The sequence below is a fragment of the Pelobates fuscus genome, chromosome 8, assembly GCF_036172605.1.
Source record: "Pelobates fuscus isolate aPelFus1 chromosome 8, aPelFus1.pri, whole genome shotgun sequence".
NCBI lineage: Eukaryota > Metazoa > Chordata > Amphibia > Anura > Pelobatidae > Pelobates > Pelobates fuscus.
Window position 1 is genome coordinate 155796327 of NC_086324.1, and position 26265 is coordinate 155822591.

Below are 26265 nucleotides of genomic sequence, written 5' to 3' on the forward strand. Positions count from 1 at the left end.
GATCAAGCTAATTTGAGGATAGGAGCTATTTAATTTCCACTTATCTCCATCTGTATTTTCTGTATGCAAGATGACTGGGTTTTTTTTTCTGACATTGCCCAGTAAACCGTTTTGTGATATGTAAGACAAGCAATTATTAGAGCATACCTCGTAGTGGCTGTTGGGGTAAGCTATGCGTGGGATATGTGAAGCTGCAAAGAAGAGATGGAACGCAACAGGGAGGAAAGGGAGGTATCGCATGAGCTGAAAGTTCTGCCGATGCATTATAGTCGTGTTCACAATGTCTGTAAACCCTAGCCAATCCAGAGCCACGCAAACTGTATGGAAGTTGGACTCTTTCACCTTCATATTCAGAAAGTTGTCATATAATCCCTGAAAACAAGAACGGAAAGGAAAGAATGTCAGCTAAATAATCATTATAAAACCTGCAAAAAAAAACAAAAAAAAAAAAAAACAACACACCCAAACAATGTGCAGTGGCACACTATAGGAAGACATTAGATCAATACGATCGTATACTTTACAGAACATGCTAGCCGTACCAAGACTGTTTCAAAAAGGAATTACAATACATATTAACTCCGTACTGGTGAATTTCAGAGCTTCTATTAAAGGTTTACCCAGCCAAACCATTGGCAGATAGGAAATATTTCTACATGGACCAGGCTTTTGACAAATACAGATCAGGGTTGAAACAGAGTGTTCCCAGTTATAGCTGAATGAATTCCATGTGGAACAATTGTAATTCAGTGTTGCAGGGTGCATGTGTCCTGTATTGTTGGGACCACTTGGTGAATACTTCTGCTTTTGTGTGCTTAAGTGTGCCGTTCAGTTTACTGCAAAATTAAGGAAGCATTGCAGTTTCTTTTAATACCGTTTTTATTGGACTAACAAATTCATAGCGCCGAGCTTTTGGGAAGTGATCGCAAGTTAAAGAGGAGAGAGACGGGTAACGGGCAAATACTAATCCAGAAGTCTGTGTGTTGTACCCACATACCCATACATTAACATATAGCTGTAGTGTAAAAAATATATAGCAGCTCAATGAAAAAGTGCAAAGAACTAATTTAAAAACAAAAGTGTAGCAAAAAGCCCCAATTTACATTTTATCGATGGAAAGAGTTAAAAGAGTCACGAAGGGGGGCGGAGCCTGACCGCTGAACAGATCAGACGTGTGTCGTCTGAGCTCTGGGATCTGGGCCAGAAATTCGGAGCCAACTCCGTGCCACCAGCAGCCACCGACCCAAACTGACTCCCAAACTGTCCACAAGATGAAGGGGCACACGGCGATACCACACACGAACCGGTACGGCACTGGAGTAACCCGATTGGGGCCTGGGGCCTATTTGAGCTTGAGCCAGGGAGAGACGGCCGCTCCCCCGGGTCTCCGAACGGCGTCCGGCTGTCCCCCCCCCCTGGACCGGTGGGGGTTATCCCGGTACCCACGGGCGACCACCGCAGACAATAGATAACTGTCGAGCCCACACACGAACCCAGCAGCAGAACACAGCCCAGTGGAAGCATTCCAAGATGGCGGATAGCACGCAGCCACATGGATACACAAAGAGCAACTCACCACGATATGCGGGGCTACCCAGGCGGCAGAGCCAACTCACAGACTTCACAAGTCACCAAAACAAGCCAACAACACACCCTAAGCGGCTACAAGCTCCGGCAAGGGAACACGAGCGGAGAGACCAAAGGCGGGAAAAGAGGGGGTTCCCCCCGAGTACCCATGACGCACGGACCATGCGAGCCCATTCAAGCCGGAGACATCTAGAAGCCTTTACCCCAAACATCAACCACAGGCGTGGAGCACCCGAGGGCACAGAGGGAGACTCCACACGGGAACCCTCGGCAGCCCCTACACGGAAAAGATCGCGACCCTCGTCAGAAGCACCCGACACCGCGATCCACTGAAGCAGACCCCCAGGATGATCCAGGGCCCCGAGGAGGGCTTACTGGAACTCTGCCACCGGATCTACTGCAGCCATCTAAGCCCACTCCCAAGCCGAGGCATCGGCTAACACTGGACACTATCTCTGAACTCTATGATGGACACTTGAAATGCTGCTCCAGACCTACACACACAGAAACAACAGTCGGAACCCACAGACCCACATACACCCTAATTCACCTGTCAATAATGCAGCGCAACCAGTAGGTAGTGTAACTCACAACCACATCACATGACACAGCACCAGGCAGACGCATACTACCACAGACGATACTACTGCACACCAGCCCTGACAAACACCCCTATAACTAAACGTGTAGACCTCCGACCTGCTTAGGGGACCGAAGCAGATCAACCTCACGAACCTCCACACACTTAAAGGTGGCACCCGAGGCAGACCAAGCTAGAAATCAACCGTTCAGTCCAAACGACGCATTAGAGACCAAACACTAACGCGACTAAAGCCTACAAACACTTAACCTGATTACGCTGATTAAGCCTGCAAACACTTTACTTGACTAAGCTAGACAAACACCAAAAGAAGCAAATTGTAATCCTAAGCTATGCCTATATTACACTTAAACATTTGCGTTTTTCTATTCTGTTTTGTTTCTCATAACTATGCCTAGCATAAACGCCGTTTCATACAAGATAAGCAGTAATACCTTTAAATATAAAAATGTGCTGAAGCAGCAAAATGAAACCAATGACAACTCATGAAGACTAATACCGTATGTAACCTGTTTCATTGTGTTTTATGCATGGTCTTGCGCCCGTTATTGTGACGGTGCAGGCCGACTTGTTCACGTATGCACAATAAAAATAAAGAATTTAAAAGAGTCACGAAATTACTTTATAGAGCATCAATGTAGCGGTAGTTAATAAAAGGTTTGTAGTTTTGTGCTTAAATTAATTTCTGTTCTAGTTTAGCCATAAACAGATATAAGGCATATTGTGGTGCCATTGTTTGTAAATAAATGTTATTGTTTAAGCTAAAGTAGTTATCTTATGTGAGTATGATCAGTATGAGTGTATCAGTACTGAAAACTATTGGACATGATCCGAGAAGAATGCACAGGATTTGTTCAAATCAACCAAAGCACAAAAAAACCCAAACAAAAACACAAAATCCTTAACAGACCACCCAATGTCTATTTTAAAAAGCAGAAGCGAGAACATTAGACTGGAATTGATTTAAGGGTAATCATGATCCAATTCACAGCCAGGTGAGTTTGCATTCTGAATTCTGAATTACATTACATAGAAATGTTGCTCAAGCACTCACTATGCTCCTTGAATTTGTAATCTACAGGACAGAGTAGTTACTAAACACAGGACAGAGTAGTTACTATTTTTCCAATAAACTCATCTTGCAAGCAATAATAGTTATCAATACATGGACCACTATACGTAGAATGATAACATATGGCATTGCAATTTCGGAAATTGAGTGATTAAACAATCACTTTTGAGCAACTTTCATTTTACCTACAGCTTGCAACCAAATACACTTGCACCATTATTTGGTGACAGCAAGTACGAATGTGCACCGGATAAAAGACATGTACAACAAATAATCCCAATATTTCCACATACCATAGTTAGCTTCTCATATTCCCCAGTAGAGGTGCTCAGGTGCAGAATATGATGAAACCTTTGAGCAATGGCACTGAGAGGTGTTCTGTTTTGGTTGACTGGGTCACTGTAGGTTCCCAGAAACTGCTGTAAGTCAGAGGGCAAGACAGCCTGACCGATCCGTTTCCTTTAAACAATATAAAAGGCGAGTCAGAGAGAGGGTCAAAAAGGAGAAAATATTATATAACTCACAAGTTAGAACTTTCTAATCATATACACACACACTAAATGTTTTTGAGAAGAGCAAGACATAATTGTAGGAAAAGTTGGGCAGTATAATCTCTTTAGTAATAGAGGAATCTCACCTCTGAGTTTTGGGGAGCTGGAAAATCTCCTGCCACACAGAGAACAGGCCCTTATTCTGATCCTTGAGGCCTATATTCATAGTTTGAACAGTTCTCATGTTAAGTTCTTTCTTACCTCGCCCATGCAGAAACTGAAAGACAAAAAGAGGCAAAGTCTAATGAGATAAACATAACATTCCCTGATTTCCCAAAACTATTACGGACAAATTTTTGTACGCAGATAATTTTAGGAGTTGCTTACATACATACACTCACACACGATCGGAATAAATAGATGACAGAAAGAGCCATTTCCCGGTTCATCGTGGCAGCATTTACCAACAGGTTAGCTCATCCCATCTGATAGGACAGTGATATTGATATAAGCTGCATAGTATCCATCATTTTGTTAACTGTACATTCCACCAAGACTTTCCTTCCCTACGTTTTTGCAGTTGCTTAGTTCTGAGGCAGATGTGAATACTAGCATCAGGAAACTTGCTAAAATGATGTTCTCCCGATCATCATTGTTGGCAAACTGAGGATTCCCACCACTCGACTAGTCACAAAGACTGGGGAATTAAGAGTGATGGCTCCTAAACAGGAGTTTGATGTATTCCTTTCCTATAAACCTAAAGGGAGGGAGCCCGCCGCTACATAAATACTTCCATCGATAAAAACCAGGACAAAAAAAGTTATAAGTATGTTTAAGTTTTCCATTAACTGACATAACTGAATAACCGATACATTGAAGAATACATACTTGCAGTGTATTTATACAGGATCGGATATCGTTCTCTGTTTTCTCACACAATGCCATGAGAGCTCCTGTATCAGCCTTCATATCCTGCTTGATGGTAATCTATAAACAAGCAAGAATAACCGTTGATAGAAGTTATACAACATAATTCTCTACCCCAATAAACGAGCTAGGTCTAACGTCCATATAACCAAAAAAAAAAAAAAACACACGGCAGCATTAACACAGGATTCTGAATAGATTTGTTTTTAAATGCACACAGTAAAATATATAAAAGCAATAATCTTGGGACGAGGTGTGGGTCCTTTCTCGTGTCAGTTTATTGCACTCACAGAGGGCACTGCTTTTTAATTAAAGAAACCGCAATAAAATGAGCACGATTATGCAGACTTCTCACATTTACTGCTCCAAAATATCAAAATAAAATGAAAATAATTTTAGTATGGCAAAGGAGGGATGATATAATAAAAAAACAAACAAAAAAAAAAAAACGACAATATAAACTGCTAGCTAAACTTCACGGTGTGTATTCCAATACCAAAAAGGCTAAAATCTGATAACAGCACACAATTTTTTTTGCCCAGGTGGGATTTGTTTTCCCAACAGCGTTTCTGGCAGTTGAGCGTTAAGTGGCACAGAGTTTCTGCCAAGTTAGAATTGAACAGCTGCTTGGCACCAGGTGTGAATTAACAGAATACAGGATCAACATACACAGCCAAACATTTACAGCCAAAATGGCTAATTAGAGCGAACCTCCCAGTGCTGCCACGTAACCTAGATACAATACAAGCTCAGCGAGACGTGACTGTGTCAATATGTCATCATAGTACAGCTGTTCATTGAACAAGAAGTGCTCGTATCGACTTGCCCGATAAATCCCAGAAATAACGGGATGAGGAGTGTTAATGTGGTTGTCTTTGTTACAAAATTTCTTTGGGGATTAAAAAAGAAGAAATGTGGCCGAGACTTGCTAGAGATGTTCCAAAGAGAAAACTCACTGAGCAATTAAGGTTTTATTCATTCTCTGTTTCTCTATTTTACAATTTTGTTTGGTTTTTAGTTTTATATAGCCTCTTTAAGTCAAAAGAGCAATTCAGATGTAGACACCTTACGGACTGAGTCCTATAGGTCTATCAGGAGTATCTAGCTGACAGGCTAGTCTGGGGATGCACAGTTTCACATGTAGGGTAAAGATCCATAACAATTTAGCTCAGGACTGTTCTTGTTTGTGCCTATATCTACTATAGGCAAAGTCTCCTCTCTACATGATTAAAGCTAGTATGAGAGGCAAGCAATAATTAAATAAATTCTCAAGAGGTCACCCAAATCCTGTACTCATTGGATAAGCAAGCAAATATATAGGGAGAGAGAAAAGGCTTTTTACATTTAGAGAGATTACTACCTTTTTTTATGACAATTTGTAAATGAAATAAACCTCATATTAGTTCCTTTTCACCATGTTTCAATATACAAGTTTTTGGGACACAGATTTTAACTTACCATTAAAGGTTTTTTTTACTAGATGGGGTTTTGGTAAACTGCGAAATGAGGAGGAGGGTGAAGAAATCAACAATTAATGCCTAAATGATGCACACTGTTTGGAAACGCACAATTAAGTGAATAACTGAATACCTCCCCCGTGCCTCTTGATGGAATTTGTACTGATTTTTTAGAGAAAGAAACCTGTGGTTTCTGTAGGACAGCCACTTTACCTCATATAATCTTTGTACAAGCCTGGAGGGGAGAGTTTGAGGAAAATGTAACATGAAAGCTTGCTGCCTCAGTTGCCGTAACGATAGGACATACCTGCATTAAGAAAGAAGGGGAGAGAAGGGTCACTCAAAGCCGCAAGACAATCTTACAATGTGCACTTTTTTTTTTCATCACACACTTGTCTTTTTAACAACCTGAGAGTCCTGTAGCGTGTAATATGTTGACAGCTTTCATTTTCTTCACACTTCGATCAGCTATTTGCTACTAAAATATGCAATTTGTTTACATTCACATACTAAAAACCTAATTCATTTTAGATAAAAGATAAGGATTTAAAGTTATGCACAAGCAATGTTTTAGATTGTTATAATGTGGCTGGACATTACAGTCCATGCAAGAACCCCACAGGGATTGAAGTTTGCACACAGGGTAAGTATGTGTTTCGAAAGATTAGCACTGTGTAGGTGAATCCATCACTTTATGCCATTCCAACTACTCACTGGTCATTGCAGATGCAAATAATGGGCCTCAGTAGAAGACCCCCATCCTTCTTTTTCTTCTTTCCCATGGTGAGCTCGCTACCAGACTCTGTGTCCTTGCCATCTTTCCAGTTGACTAAACTCAGCAGCATATTGATGGAAACCTAACAGATTGGGAAAGATTATAAAAAAAAAAAAATAACTAAAGTTCAGTACATAATGGCCAAACTAGTTTCTGACTGTCATTCAGAGTATAATAATTGATATAGAGCAGTTTTGTAAAAAATAAAAAAAATCACAAAAACTCTAAGTTCGGAAGTTGCTGATAAAACTAAAAGTTGGCAGTTTTAATGGCTTAGTTTAGTTGACTTTTTTAGACTTTGTTATACGCTTCCCCTTTCATTTTGTATATAATTATAAAAGCATTGTTATGCATGCTTTATAACAGGTGTAGAAAACAGGTATCAGTTTGAGAAAACAAAAATTAGCATGACAGCAGTAAAAAAATAAATAAAAAAAAAACAGAACTAAAAAACTTTTTTAAACGGTTAGAAGCTGAAAAAAATGATACTGAAACACATTTAGTGCATGAAATCCACACATTTTTATCCTACATCCATCTTGGCTCACGGTCTTTCCTTTGGGCCAGGCAGTGTGGATGAGAAAGTATACAGAGAAGAGTAAAACAGGAACGGGGATGAGAATAATTTATAAAGATACAAAATGCTGCATCACCTGAAAGCTTTACAGTAAATCAATTTATTGATTAAATGTAAATCTTTTTCAGGTAACAACATCTTTAAAAGGGACTCCCTTCCATGACAAACACAGAAGTGCTAAGTTTTCTGGCACTTGAAATTCTGTATTCATTGTCAAACAACGAAAGAGCCATATTTTTGTTGTACGCCATGTTCTGCTGGGATGCCAAGCATGCCTGAGAAAGATGACTGACAAGTAAAATAGGTACACTCTAGGTCGCAATTTAACAGCACTGCAGCATTCATAGTTACCAAATATAATAATAATAATAAATAAAAATAAAATAAAAAAATCCTACAAATCAAAACTTGACTAACAGCACAGACAATCCGTCGCCGTCTGAAGCTTATTCACTAGTGGTATGTAGGCAAGAGAAACAAAAATAGGATTATAAATACCAATCGGTAGAGCTACTACACATTGAGTAATTAGGAAATGTAAAAAGTCTGCCATACCGAAGAACAACGTTGATGCAATTTATTGGATCATTTGTAATTCCTCCCTTAATCTTACCGTTGGAGCACCATCGATTTCATCTATGATCAGACAGTTTGGTCTTTCATTGACTCCCAAAACAGATTTCATCTTGGTTGCTGCTTCTATTCGGGTTTTAAATACTTCAGGGCTGCGATCGTCACTGAGAAGTAAAAAAAAAAAAAAAAAAAAAAAAAGATTATGGGGAAAATGCATAAACATTCATATTAAGCAGATAACTCACTCAATGAACAGCTAAACATACTTCTATGTACGAAACAGTAATTAAATGTTTGTATGTAGCCTTAAATGTACTCCTCTCTTTTTTTTTGCAAGAAACTTTAAAATCTTGCTGCTTTGCTACTGACAGATTGCACTAGTGTGTTCAGAAAAATCTGTATAAATATAAATTGCATAGAACCCCATAAATTGCTGGTTGGCTCAAATAAATTGCGGGACATTCAGTAACAGACAAACAAAAAAAAAAAAAAAACAAAGTTAATACTTGGTTCATATATTTGTTTGACTTTAGACAACGTTTACGTGCTTCTGACACAAGTTAAAGATGCAGAACTTTAACCCCTTAACCCCTTAAGGACACATGACATGTCTGACACGTCATGATTCCCTTTTATTGCAGAAGTTTGGTCCTTAAGGGGTTAAAGGACCACTCTAGTGCCAGGAAAACATACTCGTTTTCCTGGCACTAGAGTGCCCTGAGGGTGCCCCCACCCTCAGGGACCCCCTCCCGCCCGGCTCTGGAAAGGGGAAAGGGGTAAAAACGTACCTTTTTCCAGCGGTGGGCGGAGAGCTCTCCTCCTCCGATCCTCCTCTTCTCCTCCCCGTCGGCTGAATGCGCACGCGCGGCAAGAGCTGCGCGCGCATTCAGCCGGTCACATAGGAAAGCATTTACAATGCTTTCCTATGGACGCTTACGTGCTCTCACTGTGATTTTCACAGTGAGAATCACGCAAGCGCCTCTAGCGGCTGTCAGTGAGACAGCCACTAGAGGAAATAGGGGAAGGCTTAACCCATTCACAAACATAGCAGTTTCTCTGAAACTGCTATGTTTATGAAAAAATGGGTTAACCCTAGAAGGACCTGGCACCCAGACCACTTCATTAAGCTGAAGTGGTCTGGGTGCCTAGAGTGGTCCTTTAAGACCGCAGGACGTACCATGCCGTCCTTATTTGGGCGGCTCTAAACGCCGCAGGACGGCATGGTACGTCCTGGGCGGTCTTACCCCCCACGTGGCCGGCGGAACATGGCCGCTGCAGATCGCGGTCGGGGGGCATGCCTGGCCCCCCAGGCAGCCCCCCTGTGCCTGGGGACCGCGGTCTGCAGCTTCCGATCGCAGTGACAGGCTGTCACTGCGATCGGTATTTACCATGTGTCAGCCGATTTTAAAATTGGCTGACACATGGAGCCGGCCGCATTTTCACTCTGCAGATCGCGGTCGGGGGACATGCCTGGCCCCCCAGGCAGTCCCCCTGCGGTCAGTGACCGCGATCTGCAGGCTATGATCGCAGGGAGAGGCTGTCTCTGCGATCTGAATGCAGAGACAGCCTCTCCCTGCGATCTGATCGCAGTGACAGCCTGTCACTGCGATCAGAGTTACTATGTGTCAGCCTATTGGCTGACCCATAGTAACTGCAGGCAGGATCCCCCTGCAGATCGCGGTGGGGGGCATGCCTGGCCACCCAGGCACTCCCCCTGTGGCCAATTACCGCGATCTGCAGGAGGTGATCACAGTGACAGCCAGTCACTGTGATCACTGATCCTGTGTGTCAGCCAGTGATGTAAAATCACTGGCTGACACTGTCTCTGCCCCTCTCCTCCCCTATTAACCCCTGTTAAAAAAAAAAAAAATTAAAGTTAAAAATAAAATACTTACATCATTAATATATATATATATATATATATATATATATATATATATATATATATATGCACACATTTACACATACACTAAGTGTATTTTAATATTTATATATATAATTATATATATATATTAATATCAAAATACACGTAGAAGGATATTGATTAAATATATACATAATTATATATATATATATATATATATATATATATATATATAAAATAATAAAAAATATGTAAATACGTAAAAAAAATAAAAAAAAAATAATTAAACATATATATGTGTGTAATTTCGTTCTAACTGTATATATATAGATATAGATATCAAAATACACGTAGAACAAAATAATATATATGTATATACCCAAGTATATACGTATACATCACTATATGTATACCTATATATAAATAAAAATAGTAAAAAAATTATATACATATATATATACACACACACACACACACACACACGTGTATATATAATAATTTTACATATATATTTATGTAATAATTTTACATAATTAGGTCCTTTTATTAATTACAATTTGCAGGACCTGCCTAACAACCCAGGCCGAAAGTATAGGGAATTTAATTTGCTAGCACTATATTTAACCCTATAACTTTCCAAGACACTATAAAACCTGTACATGGGGGGTACTGTTTTACTCGGGAGACATCGCTGAATACAAATATTTGTGTTTCAAAACCGTAAAATTTATTACAACAATGATATCGTCAGGGAAAGTGAAATTTATTGCATTTTTCGCACACAAACGGCACTTACACTGACGATATTTTTGCTGTCATACTTTTTACTGTTTTGAAACACAAATATTTGTGTTCAGCAAAGTCTCCTGAGTATAACAGTACCCCTCATGTACAGGTTTTATGGTGTTTTCAAAAGTTACAGAGTCAAATTTAAGGCTTGCGTTTCAGTTTTTTCACAATGAAATTCGCCAGATTGGTTACGTTGTCTTTGAGACCGTATAGTAGCCCAGAAATAAGAATTACCTCCATAATGGCATACCATTTGCAAAAGTAGACAACCCAAGGTATTGCAAATGGGGTATGTTCAGTCTTTTTTAGTAGCCACTTAGTCACAAACACTGGCCAAAATTGGCTTTCAAATTAGTTTTTTGCATTTTTCACACACACACACAAATATTAACGTTAACTTTGGCTAGTGTCTGTGACCAAGTGGCTACTAAAAAAGACTGGACATACCCCATTTGCAATACCTTGGGTTGTCTACTTTTGCAAATGGTATGCCATCATGGGGGTAATTTTCATTCCTGGGCTACCATACAGTCTCAAAGGCAACGTAACCAAACCGGCAAATTTCAATGTGAAAAAAGTGAAAAGTGTAACAAGCTATATTTGACCCTGTAACTTCCCAAAACACCATAAAACCTGTACATAGGGGGTACTGTTTTACACGTGAGACATCGCTGAATACAAATATGTGTATTTTATTGCAGTAAAAGCAAACAGTATTATGACATTCACAGTTAGAATGTCCCATAGAACTAAGAAAATTTTAAAAAATCATATTTTCTCTCATTTTTTTATATTTTATTCATATTACGTTATGTTCCATACCTAAATATTTGATGTTAAATGAAAGCCCTGTTTTAATATGAAAGAGGTCAATTATTGTTGAACAGACATATAGTCAAAATCTGTGGTTTGTTTACATTTTTTTTGGTTCACAACTTGTACATTTGGCTGCGGTCTTAAGGGGTTAATAAACAAAGGCAAGCTGAACAAAGTTTATTTTTGAAAAGACCCTGCAATTAACCCCTTAACGCCGTTACGGCGTGCTATGCCGTCACGGGTTAAGTGGGCTTTAACGCCGTTATGACGGCATAGCACGCCGTAACGGCTTGCAGCCCCAGGAGGTAAGTTATACTTACCTCCGCCGCGATCCGCTTCGGGAGGACTGCCTCACAGCCCAGGCAGCCCTCCCACGGCAAATGAGGCCCCCGGGGGCCATGTGATCACTCTCAAAGAGCGATCACATGGCCCCCTATAGCTGGCTGTGGATATGCCAGCAGGGGGACTGTTTGAAATATCAGACAGTCCCCCTGCTGGTGGGAAGAATTAAAAAAAATAATTAGACATGTGTAAAAATAAAATAAATGCATTTTTATATATATATATAATATGTACATCTATTATATATATAATATATATACATATTATATATATGTAACGTCATACAGAGTGTATTTTAATATTAATATAAGTATATATATTAATATTAAAATACACTTAGAATGACATTACATATATATAATATGTATATATATTATATATATAATAGATGTACATATATATATTATATATAAATACGTATAATTAAAATAATAAATAAATTAAATAATAAAATAAATAAATAAAATATTGAAACAAAATTTAATATAAATTATATATGCATATGTAATTTCATTCTAACTGTATTTTGTTATTAATATATATATATATATATCGGTAACAAAATACACTTAGAATGACATTCTATATATATCTATCTATATATAAAATGCAAATAACCGCAAATATATATATATAGATAAATACATATAATTACATAAAAGATTACATCAGTATACACGTAGAATTTAAATACCTATAAATGCATATATATTAAAATTCTACATGTATATTTAAATAATCTTTTAACGTAATTATGTGATTTGATTAATTAAAATTTGATTGACATGCATGACAACACAGGGAGAAAGTGCAGAGAATTTAATTTGCAAGCACTATATTTGACCCTGTAACTCTCCAAGACACCATAAAACCTGTACATAGGGGGTACTGTTTTACCCGGGAGACTTCGCTGAACTCAAATATTCGTGTTTCAAACTGGTAAATTGTATTACAACGATGATATTTTAAGTAAAAGTGAAGTTTTTTGCATTTTTTACAAGCGAACTGCACTTTTATGGTCTATATTATTGTTGTAATATGTTTTACTGTTTTAAAACACTAATATTTGTGTTTAGTGAAGTCTCCCGAGAATAACAGTACCCCCCATGTACAGGTTTTATGGTGTTTTGGAACGTTAGAGAGTCACATATAAGGCTTGCATTTCATTTTTTTCACATTGAAATTTGCCAGATTGGTTATGTTGCCTTTGAGAGCGTATGGTAGCCCAGGAATGAGAATTACCCCCATGATGGCATACCATTTGCAAAAGTAGACAACCCGAGGTATTGCAAGTGGGGTATGTCCAGTCTTTCTTAGTAGCCACTTAGTCACAAACACTGGCCAAATATTCGTTTTTTGCTTTTTTCACACAAAAACAAATATGAACGCTAACTTTGGCCAGTGTTTGTGACTAAGTGGCTACTAAAAAAGACTAAACATACCCCACTTTCAATACCTTGGCTTGTCTACTTTTTCAAATGGTATGCCATTATGGGGGTAATTCTCATTCCTGGGCTACCACACCGTCGCAAAGGTAACATTACCAATCTGGCAAATTTCAATTTGAAAATGTAATGTTCTATATTTGACCCTGTAACTTTCCAAAACAACATAAAACCTGTTAATGGGGGGTACTGTTGTACTCGTGAGACATCGCTGATTACAAATATGTGCATTTTTTTTGCAGTAAAACCTAACAGTATTATGACATTCACAGTTAAAATGTCAGACGGAAATGCAAATTTAAAAAAAAATCTTATTTTCTCACATTTTTTTTACTTTTATTCATAATAAATGATGTTCCATATATGAATAGTTAATGATAGATTAAAGCCCTGTTTCTCCTGAACAAAATGATATATAATAAGTGTGGGTGCATATAATTTGAAAGAGGGGAACTACGGGTGAACAGACACATAGCGCAAATTCCAGTTTTTGTTTACGTTTTGTTTTGATCAGAACGTGCACTATTGACTCCGTCCTGAAGGGGTTAAATATGGTGTGTCGTTTCATAAAGTTCAAATCAGGTTTTTGCCGTTGCAATAAGAACTCCCTTATATGGTGAAAAAAAATATTTTGTATTGCTCTGACCTGGCATTCATTTCCACCACATTGTAACCAGCATGTCTTGCAATCACATGTGCCAAAGTTGTTTTTCCAAGTCCAGGAGGGCCAGACAACAATGCAATCTAGGGAGGGAGAGGAGAGAGAGAGAAAAAAAAAAAAAGGGAAAACAAGTTAATGCAACCATGTAAAATTGCGATTTTCAGACGATACAGAAATTCAAGATTTCCTAAAAACATCAGAAGTTGGTGCACAACGGGAAAATTTAGAACACATGATAATACACCAACCATTCTCTTGTCCTTAGAACTGAATTCCCCATCAGACAAGGACCCTTCCTTTCCACTTAGAACTCACTGGGGAGATTAATCCGAGAGATCAACAGTTTGCACCTTAACATTTTTAATTTTGTGCTTCTTTTGCATTGATTCGAGGCCTATCAATCTTCCAGTCTGTTTTAACCTTTTTGAAAAAAGGGATCCGTTTTAAACTCTCTTTTTCCAAGCCACTTTAATTTTGGCATTTGTTTTGTAAGCCAACATATCTACACAGAGGACTGAAAATTGCAGAAAATCCATTGAACTTGTTCTGTGCTTGTTAACTTCTGCCTTAAATTTCTGATAAACTACAGAGAGTCTCATATGAACGTTTCAAAAAGGTAAGAATTCACAGAAACTTGCTCCATACAAAATTTGCTCATTAGAAAGTGAAATTCTCTTAGATACTCTGGTTCATTTACTCAGTTTTGTATGCCCTCCCTGCCGTTTAGGGTTATGCAGGGTCTACAGTGTTTTTTTCCTATACTTAACCTCAGTTGGCACTCAAGTAGTGCCATTATTGGCTGGTCCATGTCCCGAACATCCCAGAGCTTTTTCTTAGTTATGGGGATGACGGGACATATACCCCGAATACGCCTGGCTTTAGGTAAGACCAGGCGACTTTTGTACAAAATGTTATGTTGTTTTTCCTTCTTCTCCTTCTACCCTCTGCCCTTACCCATCATATCTCCCCTCTGGGGGGGGAAAATCGAGGAGCGCCCTCAGTATCTTGGCCACAGATGGTCGTGTCGGTAGGCTCCACAATAGCGATATTCCACAAGACGAGTTATGCCTGTGAAACTAATGTCCCTTAATGTTAAGGGTCTAAATGCCCCCAAAAAGCGACGTCTCATGTTTCGGGAACTGAAGCGCATGAACCCGGATATAGCCTTCCCGCAGGAGACGCACCTACCAAAATCAGCTAAGTTTGCCCTTAAAGATCATACATTTCGGACCTCGTTTGAGGCCAGAGCACTCAATAAGAGGAACGGGGTAGCTATTCTTATACATCATAGATGCCCGATCAGGGTTAGCAAGGTCAGTACGGATCCGAGCGGACGCTATGTTTTAGTATCAGGGTCCTTACACTCTCACACTATCCATGTCCTCAATCTCTACGCCCCTAACGAGCAGTCCAGGGAATTCTGGACAGAGATGACCCGTGTGTTCAACTCGCTGCCACATGGTATGGTTATCGTAGGGGGGGATTTCAACGCGGCACCATCCCCAGCGATGGACAGGGGACCCTGTAGGGGAGCTCCGAGATCGCACAAACGGGGAGGGCAAGATAAATTGTTACACACTTTTATGCAACACACAGATTTGCTGGATATATGGAGGGCTCAACATCCGGACGATACTGATTATACGTTTTACTCGCCACCGCACGACACGTATTCAAGGATAGACCTATTTCTTGTAAACTCACTAACTGTTCCCAGGGTATCAGAGTCCAGGGTGGGGTCCATAACCTGGTCGGATCACGCAGATATCCCCCTTACCCTAGACAGGCTAAGCGCGGCGTCCCCTTGGTCGTGGAGGTTGAATACGTGTCTACTCCAAGACCCAGCTATTGTAGAGATTATTCGTTCGGAACTCAGGGACTATTTTGAAAGGGAAGCGGAGTCAGGAGTTACGAAGGCTACGGTGTGGGCAGCCCATAAGACTGTCAATTAGGGGTGTAATGATCAGAGAAGCGACGTTGAAAAAGCGACGTAAATCTCAACGATTGGCCACATTACTGGAAGCATTGAGAACGGCGGAAAACAGACACAAATCGGACCCTACACCTGCCAATTTGACATCATTGCAGAACATAAGGATCTCGATTAGAGAAACTCTTCTGGATGATACCGCAAGGGCTATGATATGGGCCAAACGCACCTTCTATGAGAAAGCGAACAAGATGGATACCTTGCTAGCTATATCCCTGCGACCACGGCAAAGGAGCACACACATTACGAGGATCAAGAATGCAGCGGGTATCTACCAGACGAACCCCACAGACATAGCCAAAGTGTTCTCAGATTTTTACGCTAAACTTTATAACCACTCATCGGAAGGCGCCACAGACACGGGCCGGGAACTAGAAGGGATTCAGAATTTCCTATCTAGATTACGACTCCCTAAACTAGAAGCAGCGGTTTCGAATGTACTGGGAAGCCCTATCACGGGAGAGGAGATAGACGCGGCAATATCCGCCTTGAAAAGCAACAAAGCACCTGGACCTGACGGCTTTTCGGGGAGCTACTATAAAACCTTTCGGGAAGAACTCCTACCTCACTTGGAACCCTGGTTTAATGAGTTGATGGATGGGGGGGACGCCTGATAGAGATATGTCCTTGGCGAATATCGTTCTATTGCCCAAACCTGGAAGGGATGACTCGGTCCCGGAGAACTTTCGCCCTATTTCCTTGATCAACCACGACTCAAAGATCTTGGCAAAGGTGCTTGCGGGCAGATTGGGCCCACTCCTTACGGGTATGATTCACCCGGATCAGGTGGGCTTTGTGCCTGGGAGACAACTTTTCGAGAACACAAGACGCAATATAGATCTCATAGGGAGGCAGGTCACGAAGGGCACCCCGACACTACTGTTGTCCCTAAATGCCGAAAAGGCATTCGATAGAGTGAAATGGCCTTACTTATTTGAGGTGTTGCGACACTTTGGCGTGCCGGACCCGTTTATTACAACTATTCAAGCTATGTACTCAAACGTTAGGGCACAGATTCAAATTTCGGGAGCGCGAGTCGAACCGTTCCACCTGAGCAATGGTACGAGGCAGGGTTGCCCTCTTTCACCGCTGCTATTCGTGCTCTCGCTGGAGCCCCTCATGCAAGCCATACGAGAAGCTCCTGATGTTAAGGGTATCTCGGTGGGAGACACGCAATACGTTGTTTCGGGTTTCGCAGATGACGTCTTGTTGACGTTAACAGAACCGGAGGCCTCCATGGAGGCACTGACTAGGATGCTGGAAGCATACGGGGAGGTGTCGGGATATAAGGTTAACCTGCATAAATCGAGCGCGATCCCCTTAGGTATGACGGACGATGACGCAGCGTATATAGGGAGGACCTATCACCTACGGATAGAGAAGGACCAGATCAAATACCTGGGCATTTGGTTGACAGCGGACCCCTCTCAGCTCCATCGGCAAAATTATGTCCCACTGATTAGACAGTTGATAGCTGACATGGAGACATGGGTAGACAAGCCGATCTCGTGGATCGGAAGATTGCATTCAGTGAAAATGAATGTGCTGCCTAGGATACTTTTTTTGTTCCAGGCTCTGCCGGTCCACTTGAGTAAATCCACCTTGGGTCCGCTTCAACAGGCCATAGGAAGGTTTATCTGGCAGAATAAAAGGCAAAGGATTTCCCGCAACGTCCTGTATAGGGCAAAGGACAGGGGAGGCCTTGGTCTCCCGAACTTATATTTTTATTATGTGGCGGCTCAATTGACTCAGATTGCACTGTGGCACTCCCCCCCAGGGGAGCGGAGGTGGGTGGATCTGGAATCCACCATAATGGGCCCAGATAAGCCACAATTTCTCATATGGATTCCTAAGGAACATAGACCAGCAGATCGAGTGGATTGCGCAGCGATTCACACTTCCCTCAGGGTCTGGGACGCTGCAGTACTTAAATACGGACTGGCTTCTGTACCGTCACCCATGACCCCATTTTTGCGAAATAAAACGTTCATACCGGGCATGTGCCCTCGAGATTTCAAGGGTATAGAAAATTCAGGATTACAGCGGTTGTGCGACCTCTTTGAAAACGGCACCTTCATCACATTTGATGCACTGCAGAGCAGAGCTCCTTTGCGTCCCTTTGATTACTTCCGGTACTTGCAGCTCAGAGATTTTGCCCGGGGTTTCAGGATCAAGGCGGCCGCAACGATGCAATTAACATTCTTTGAAAAAAATGTGTAAGAGGGAACAATTCCCTAAGGGCCTGATCTCGTGCTTGTATTCCCACTTGAGCACACGTACACTAGAATGGGGTGATATCACATACATAAATAGGTGGGAGGCAGATCTTAACGAGGTATTGGAAGGAATAGAATGGCAAGAGATATGGGAGGCCGCGGCAAAATCTTCGGTGTGCGTCTCGCTGCAGGAACAATCCTATAAGACGCTATTCAGGTGGTACACTACCCCAGTGACGCTACACCGGATGGGCAAAAACCCGACGGACCTCTGTTGGAGAGGTTGCGGACACAAGGGCACGTATATCCACATGTGGTGGGAGTGCCTGGAGGCGCAAGCCTTTTGGAAACGAGTAGCTACTTTACTGAGGGAAATTTTAGGCAGGGAGGTGAGGCTAGACCCGTGGGTGTTCCTACTGTCTAGATCCATGGATGGTTGGACGAAAATGGAACAGGCCCTTATCCAAAAGATAAATCTGTCGGCCAGGAGAGCGCTGGCGCAGGTATGGCTACAGGGGGAGACCCCTACGATAGCGACGGTGATCCAAAAAATAAAAGACACCTTTCTGATGGACAAGTTGACGGCTCGGGTGAGGGGGACAACGAAGAAATTTGACAAACTTTGGGGCCCCTGGATAGATAGCACTGTAAGCGATTAAGACGGTAGGGACTGATTGGGGCGTCCGGATGTTACTAGGGGACCTCTGTGTTAGGCGGCCTTTTAGGCGGACTCGATACGACCTACGGGGAGAAGAACTAATTAACCCTGTATGAGATAGTGGTGAGCGGGCATCATGCCCCTCATGAGGCTTCTTGCGGGGCTTCACTCCTCATATACCCCCCCCCTCCCCTCTCTATCCCATTCTCTAAGGCCTCGACCTCTCGGGGCACTACCTTTCATCCTTCTCTTTTCTCTTAGTCTTTCTTCTTACGGCTGAGCCGCACGCAACGGAACTATTTTTGAGTGACGCTAATGCTACAGGAAAGGTAGTACGCTGGTGTGCTAAACTCTGTCGAGCTGCTTCTTTCCTCAATTTTGCGATGGAGGTGCGGCCAACCTTACTCATCGGTTAACCGATTACTGTTTTATATAATAATAAAAAATACCAGGCGGAACATCCAAGCACCTATGGGGTTTTTGATCTATGAGGTGAACGGGAGTTGGGCATGCTTATAGGGATACAAGACAGGGAGACCTGGAAATTCATGCTCGTTCACTCCTCTTGTTGTTATTACATGTAACGGTATCAATATACTCGCTTTAGGTTTACGTTTTCTGTATTACTGTGCATGTATTGCTTGTGATGTCTTGCACTGGAATAAATAAAGAATTAAAAAAAAAAAAAAAAAGAAAGTGAAATTCTCTCTCTTTTTTTTTTTCCTTTCTTTTTTTACACTAATTGCAATACTGACAGCAGCAGGTTTATGGCACAAACACAGGCCACAGAGAGCATAACGAACAAATGAAGTATCAGTCTGGTATAAATTGCAGAAAAACTAAACAATGGGGCAAAACAAGGACAGAATTTAAGAAATCACTTTTAGACCATTTTTAATACTCTTTAATAAAATATGAACAGATTACAGATCAAAAAAAGAAGACATCTTAAGATCACTTTGATAAATCTCCTCATTATTTAGCATCATACAGTGACCATCTTCTGCGTTGTGTATTTTAATAATGCATATAACATTTTGTAAGTGGTGCAGAAAATAGCCAGACGTCAAATATAAGTTTCACAGAAGCTGGCTTGAAATTGGCAACAAACAATATCTTTAGAACTGCTGAGAAGTTATAATTGTTTTAATTTTTTAAAAACAAGCACATTATTTTAGGGGATTTATTGCTCTGCCTGTACCATACCTTAAAAGTGTCATAAATAAAGCATGACTCCCTCCATTTGCAATCCATGCCCTGTCTTTTTTATTTTTTTCTTCTCCACATTTGTAGAAAATTAGAGAAACCAGTAAAATGGCCGTAAAATGTTCCCATGAATACACCGCAGCTTAATAAAGTTCTGTGCATGCCAGTTCTATTCCAGGATGGGCTAAATTCAGCATTAACATGAAAGTGCAGCAGGGGGACATGTCCCTATTTTTCTTTTTTAAACACAAGGCTGAACTTGGATGCATGTCTCCATTCAGACTATTTAACAATGTAACTCTAGCTACCAATGATGGGAGATGGTGCACTAAGGGGTCATTGGTCAATCAATGCGCTTCGAAGTTGGCAGCCATCTCATGCCACCCAGCACTGAGGGCTGACCTGGTAATGGTGCCGTTTTTGTATAAATGAAGATTTGTTTGCAGTGAGATGTCAATGTTAAATATGAAGCCACCACCTCAATTCATGCTCATAATAACTCATTTGTTGCCAATATGCCTGTATTTTGCTAGAGTTCCCTTTACCTTATTTTTGGGCCGATTGTGTTGATCTAGTTCTGCTTCTAGGATTTCCTCGGTGATCTGAGCTTTGGTTTTCCACTTTTGTTGTTGTTCTTTCTGGAACTTGAAATTTGTATGTTGGTCTGTTGAAGCTTTGGGTTGCTTTACTACCTTTTCCTTCCCAAATACCACAGTGTCCCATAGTTTCAGCCATTTCAAGAGGCAGCGATTTGTGTACTGCACAAAAACGAAGGTACAGATCAAACATTCAAATAAAGGATGACCAATGATTTAGACATGCTCAATTATTTCCTATTCCATTGAATGGGCTTTCATTCAAATTACTCCCCTCCCCCACAGGCATGTTGCATGTGAAAGGAAAGATGCTGAGGATCAGTTTAAAAATACAGAGTGGTACTTTTGGCTAGGTGTTTCAACACTTCCTTCCTTTCATATCAGAGGAGTGTAGCCGAGATATGTGGTTTTGGTGCATAATATTTTTTATATCATGCTTTCTAAGACACATGGATGCAACTATAAGGGGTTTCTTAAAATCCAGTAATTTAGCTACGAAAAGCCTACAAGAAAGAGATTAACAAGAAGTGCAGAGGTGGCCTCACTCTTATGGATTATATGACCAGATGTAATGGACATATGTAATCTGAAATCTTAACATTTCCTATAACAATTATAAATATAGATATTTGTAGACATTGAACGGCCAAAATCTATGGGAGCCTGAAGTCAGCAACACAACTATGTGTTGATTACCCATTGCACAGAGGTTAAAACAAACAAACAAAACAACAACAAAAAAACACCACATGAGCATACATCATCACTAAGCAGCTCTGTGTAATGCCTGGGTGTGAATCGATCCACCCAAAGACAGTGAGCAGACTTCCCATCCTCCTCAGTCTCCTCCTCTTCTCCAGCCGCGATAGCAAGCTCCATAGTCTCATTATCAACCTCTGAAAAGTCTTCAGTTTGGCTGAAATAGAAAGTACACCTAATACATGAGAAACAAGCATTGCACTACAAGCCTGTCTGATCGCTATGTTGGACAGAGGCAATGACTGTTGGCTCCTACGTTGGCTCCTAGCCAAATAACCCACATTTCACAACCAGATGGGTTCTACGCACTAGAGGAGAGACTAGGGCACATATTCCACTCATCTATATAATACCTGTCGGCTGTACAGAGATCGAACATCAGTACCATCAAAATGAGGCAATATGGCACTACATTGAGAAACCCATCCAGACCCGGTTTCCCTCTATCTGCAAGCATTTCAACAGATCATCAATCTCCCCCACCCCCTTTTATTTGATCATATCGGTTACTGCCAAAACACAGCAAGCAAAACAGGGAATAAGTAAATAGGACTAAGGTAAAATAGGAATAAACATAAAGCCCCATAAAACCCCATTTCTCACCTACTTAGCATGTCTGTAATGCGCTGGGATTCCTCCAATACTCTCCTCCGATTCTAAGAAGAAAAAAAAATATAAAATAAAAAATTAATAAGTAATCACATTCAGAATAATACAACTAGGATAACTCCTGTTATGAAAGCAGGACGTTGTTATGGTCTTGCCAGATCTTTCCGAGGCCTGCATAATGTAGTCTTGCACCTGCTAAAAAAGCCAAGATGTAACTCAAAAGGTTTTGTTTCCTAATCAGTTATTTTACAGCCAAGCTGTGACTAAAAATTTTTTTTTAGAAAACAGCTATATTTGTCTACATTTCAACATTTACATTTTTAATAAATAGCGATTTGTCTGCTTTCACTAAATGACAGTGCCAACAAGCGACCAGCAAATGTAGTTTAACATGTCGCAATCCACTAAAGATGACATTTGAGTACTTACGGTGGGCCAAGGAACTATGCCAAAGCCATGCACTACATGTTAAATATTGTAAGGAGTCACACTATTTTTTTTAGCACAAAGATGTCCATTCTATCTAATCAGTCTATACTGGAGTTAAAGGGACACTGTAGGTATATTGTTATACTGTAGTCGTGCCTACAGTGCTGCCTCCCCTCCTCCCCATTCTATCCCATAAAAAAAAAAAAAACAATATTAGAAGGCCAATAATTACAAGGTTTGAAAGTGTGGCCAAGCTACACCTCCACACCCTCTGGGTATCAGATCTTGGAGGTCGTAGCAGCTGCAAGGAAGACGCGGCGCTGAAGAAAAGCTAAATAATAGTTTTTGTGCAGATTGGTGGGAGGGGGAGGCGAGGAATAATTAGGGCACCAGGAGTGTAGCATCAGATATGTATTCCTAACGCTACAGTGTTCCTTTAAAGACAAAAAGTAAACTCAAAAATATAATCTATACATTTCGTAGAAATGTTTTGTGAGCATAGTGGACTGATGATATTTTATGTGCTATAAAATGTGCAAAAATAAATAACTTCTCTGGAAATGCAATATATCGAAGCAGGCATTACTTCATCAGCCACTTGTTCCTTCAAGTAGGAGAAAGGGACCCCCAAGAGATGCAGTTCACCATCCCCATTCCAGCTGAATCCTGCGTGCTTGGACACTTGCTTTAAAAACAAAATAAATAATGCGCATGTGAGTATAAAACAAATCTGTATAAATAAATAAATTAAGCAAAAACAAACATTACTAACTATATTGTCTGTTGTGTTAATTACATTTAGAGTAACAATATAGTAAAATGGCAACTCGTTTAGTGCGTTGCACCTGCCAATCAATACAATAAAAGTTATAATTACAATGCATGCAGAAAATAAACATGGTTTATTTTTCCCAATTAGTAGTACATAGTCTCAGTCAGACTGTGTGACAGCTTTGCTTAAAGCTTCAACAGCTATACAAATTTGTCCTATACAAAATTTCATAGTAGTTAGGATCTCCTCTACTACATAATTCTCAGTGGGGAACAATATTTGAAAACAGAGCAGCATAATATATAAACTTATATGGTCTATGAGAAAATTACTAGAAATGCTAATAAATAATTAAGCCCATATTCAGTAAGAATGGTTGCATTGTTCTGGGAATCTCCAATCTAACGATACCCATAAGCAGGGTACTTTTTTTTTGTCATTCGTCCTATATGTATCAAAAAGGTAATAATGTAAACAAATGAGTCCTCAAAATACTGCATTTTAAACGTTTAAAAGAACAAGGTACTAGCACCACATAGAAATAATTGTTATGTTCCAAGTTTACTGCCTACCTTGGTGCAGAGAGCCAGATCATGCTGGATGAACATACAGACACCTGGTGAAGGTAGACAAATGCTATGGACAATAACTAGTTGAGTCTTACCTGAGCCCCTGTTCCTTCATTGTCCTCCCTCAGCGTCATATAAAAACGGGCTCCATCACTGGATGTCACATGAACATATTCCTCAAAGATGGGGGGTCGTTTTAGCACCCTCTTATTATCTGGTTTGGAGGGAGTCACTTGCAAAGGGGCCATGTCACTAACTTCCAGGAGGTCAGTTGCCAGAAAAGCTGTCCTGCTGTCAAAATATCACACGTTACGAAGAGAGAACAGAATTACAGGTCTTAATGATGAAGTTAAAATGTGTCACTTGAAAAGTATGTACATGTGACCAAACATTTTACAAGGCATTAACTCATCCAGCATTCAATACATTGTTAGTATCATGTTACTCAGAACATAAGCAGCATCTAATCAATCTGAATATTTATGCTAATTGCTCCACTTGTATAAGTCACAGAACTGTTATTTATATTTCGAACCCAATGTGAACTAAAACAGCATCCTGCCCCCGCAATTAACCACAGACAACCAAAACCGAGTGGGTTTATCAGAGCCTTTTTTTTTATCTATTTACGTATTTGGAAAATATAAAATCCCAAATAAATCCAGAGCAGTTTGACTAAATGTTAGTTTTGAGAGAATGTGTTGCAAAAGTATAATCTTCTGCATAAATACAAGTATTGATTTACATGTGGTTGATATTTAGAACCAAAACACTACATAAAGAAATCATGACTGACACCTTTCAATTTTCTTTTTGGGTTGGTCAGGTGAGGGAGGAGGTGTGATGTCATCACTAATTGCAGACACATTTTCAGCAGTGCGGTCTGTTCCAAAATCCAGCTTTTTAACGGCTTCAATTCTTGGCCGCTTGTGTTTGGGAGCTGAGAAGGAAAAAAAAAAAAGTAATAAATATAGAACAGTCCATTCATTTCTTCTCATCATTCAAAATGGGCCATAAATACAAGCTAAGGGGAGACTGCAGTCTACTAACCATCCAAATTGCATTTCTCATTTTATCAAACAGTTTACATTAAAATTGTCATTCCAATGATCTGTATCATTTCAAAATTCAGGCTACCCGGATTCAGTGTCCGCGTTGGAATGGTACCACAGTGATTTAAGCAAGTTAGTTTATAATCAATTCGGACAAAACCATTGGCCAATCAAATAAACGGAAGGTTGGATACTCAAAACAAACAATTAAACTATTTACTTAATATAAACAAACAAACATTCTCTCTCCATGGTACAAAAATGCAATCAAAACTGTACATCACAAGAAAAAACATCAGCTCAAAACAGTTGAGTACATGGACAGCTCCCGCATCTATATACACCTCGATTTACATTACCATTAACTGCATAGGACTAAACCAAGCAGATTAAAAAATGTGTTACACAACCTAGTGGCACTTTGAAAAATATAACAGCCACATTTCTAGTCCATGCATAGTTAAATTGTAATTTACTTGAAGTTTTCAGTTTTATCCTTACAACGGGTACCAATGTATATAACAAAGTGGTGTGGCAAAGTATGACCATAAACAATGCAGAGAGTGCGTTCTCTACCTTTTATTATTATTAATGAAGAGGCAATATATTCTGTTATATTGAAATTGTGACGGTTTTAACTAACCATCCAGAATGAAAAATAACGGTCTTAAAAATAAATAAACCAAAGCTTACTATGCAGGAGTCCTTGATTTACCAACACGCAGCATTCTACAACTCAAGACAGCTTTGCTTTCTGGAAAATATGCATATACGGGATATTGCCAGCACACAGATCATTTTTCTGCTAAAGTACATAGAGTGGACAAATTAAGTTTATCCTGCTGTTTGGATTCAGACTATGCTCCTAACTGCATTATAAGTCACAATGTTGAAAACACTGTCATTCCTTACCAAATGCAGTAGATTTAGGCATCCAAAAGGGAAGGCCAAACAATGTTCTGACCCCAAATAGTCCAAGTGAAATGCTAATTTGAGGACAAAATAGTCAAACTAGGAAAATCCAACTCAGCTGGGTTTGTTTTTGTTTTTTAACCCCGACTATTGAGACCAGGCGTCTCCAAACTCCAGCCATCCAGATGTTGCTTAACTACAACTCCCGTGATTCTATGAATGAAATAGGCTGAGAATCATGGGAGTTGTAGTTCAGCAACATCTGGAGGGCGGAGTTTGGGTAAGCCTGATATAGACCTAAACGTACAATTTTGAACATCATGTTCTGAATGGTATACTTATCTGTAACCATATTCCCAAATATTTTTGGAACATACACACTCAGAATGTGTGAGAAAAAAGGTTAAAACAAACCTAAAACAAATACCCTATGCATAAACAAATCTCCAAGGAGTGGTTATTAGAATTTCAGTCACAATTTAGTTTTGCAGCTAAAAAAAACACACAATTGCAATGCAGA

At 40.1% G+C, this 26265-nt stretch overlaps 1 protein-coding gene across 3 annotated transcripts in view; it reads right to left on the reverse strand.

Moving 5' to 3' along the window:
- The window catches only part of CHTF18 (chromosome transmission fidelity factor 18), a 54896-nt gene that overhangs the window by 26663 nt on the left and 1968 nt on the right, over positions 1 to 26265 (reverse strand). Inside the window, exons 3-16 of one of the 3 annotated variants that reach the window (XM_063430461.1) lie at positions 24580 to 24721; positions 23877 to 24069; positions 23027 to 23125; positions 22006 to 22058; positions 21403 to 21559; positions 20593 to 20805; positions 13963 to 14060; positions 8101 to 8224; positions 6850 to 6992; positions 6349 to 6442; positions 4640 to 4738; positions 3898 to 4028; positions 3554 to 3719; positions 148 to 372 (exon numbers count right to left, since the gene is read on the reverse strand). In XM_063430461.1, coding sequence (XP_063286531.1) covers positions 148 to 372; positions 3554 to 3719; positions 3898 to 4028; positions 4640 to 4738; positions 6349 to 6442; positions 6850 to 6992; positions 8101 to 8224; positions 13963 to 14060; positions 20593 to 20805; positions 21403 to 21559; positions 22006 to 22058; positions 23027 to 23125; positions 23877 to 24069; positions 24580 to 24721 — 1937 coding nt within the window. Of the gene's footprint in view, positions 1 to 147; positions 373 to 3553; positions 3720 to 3897; positions 4029 to 4639; positions 4739 to 6348; positions 6443 to 6849; positions 6993 to 8100; positions 8225 to 13962; positions 14061 to 20592; positions 20806 to 21402; positions 21560 to 22005; positions 22059 to 23026; positions 23126 to 23876; positions 24073 to 24577; positions 24722 to 26265 lie in introns of those variants that run through there. The other 2 variants (XM_063430460.1, XM_063430462.1) reach the window with 2 other exon arrangements.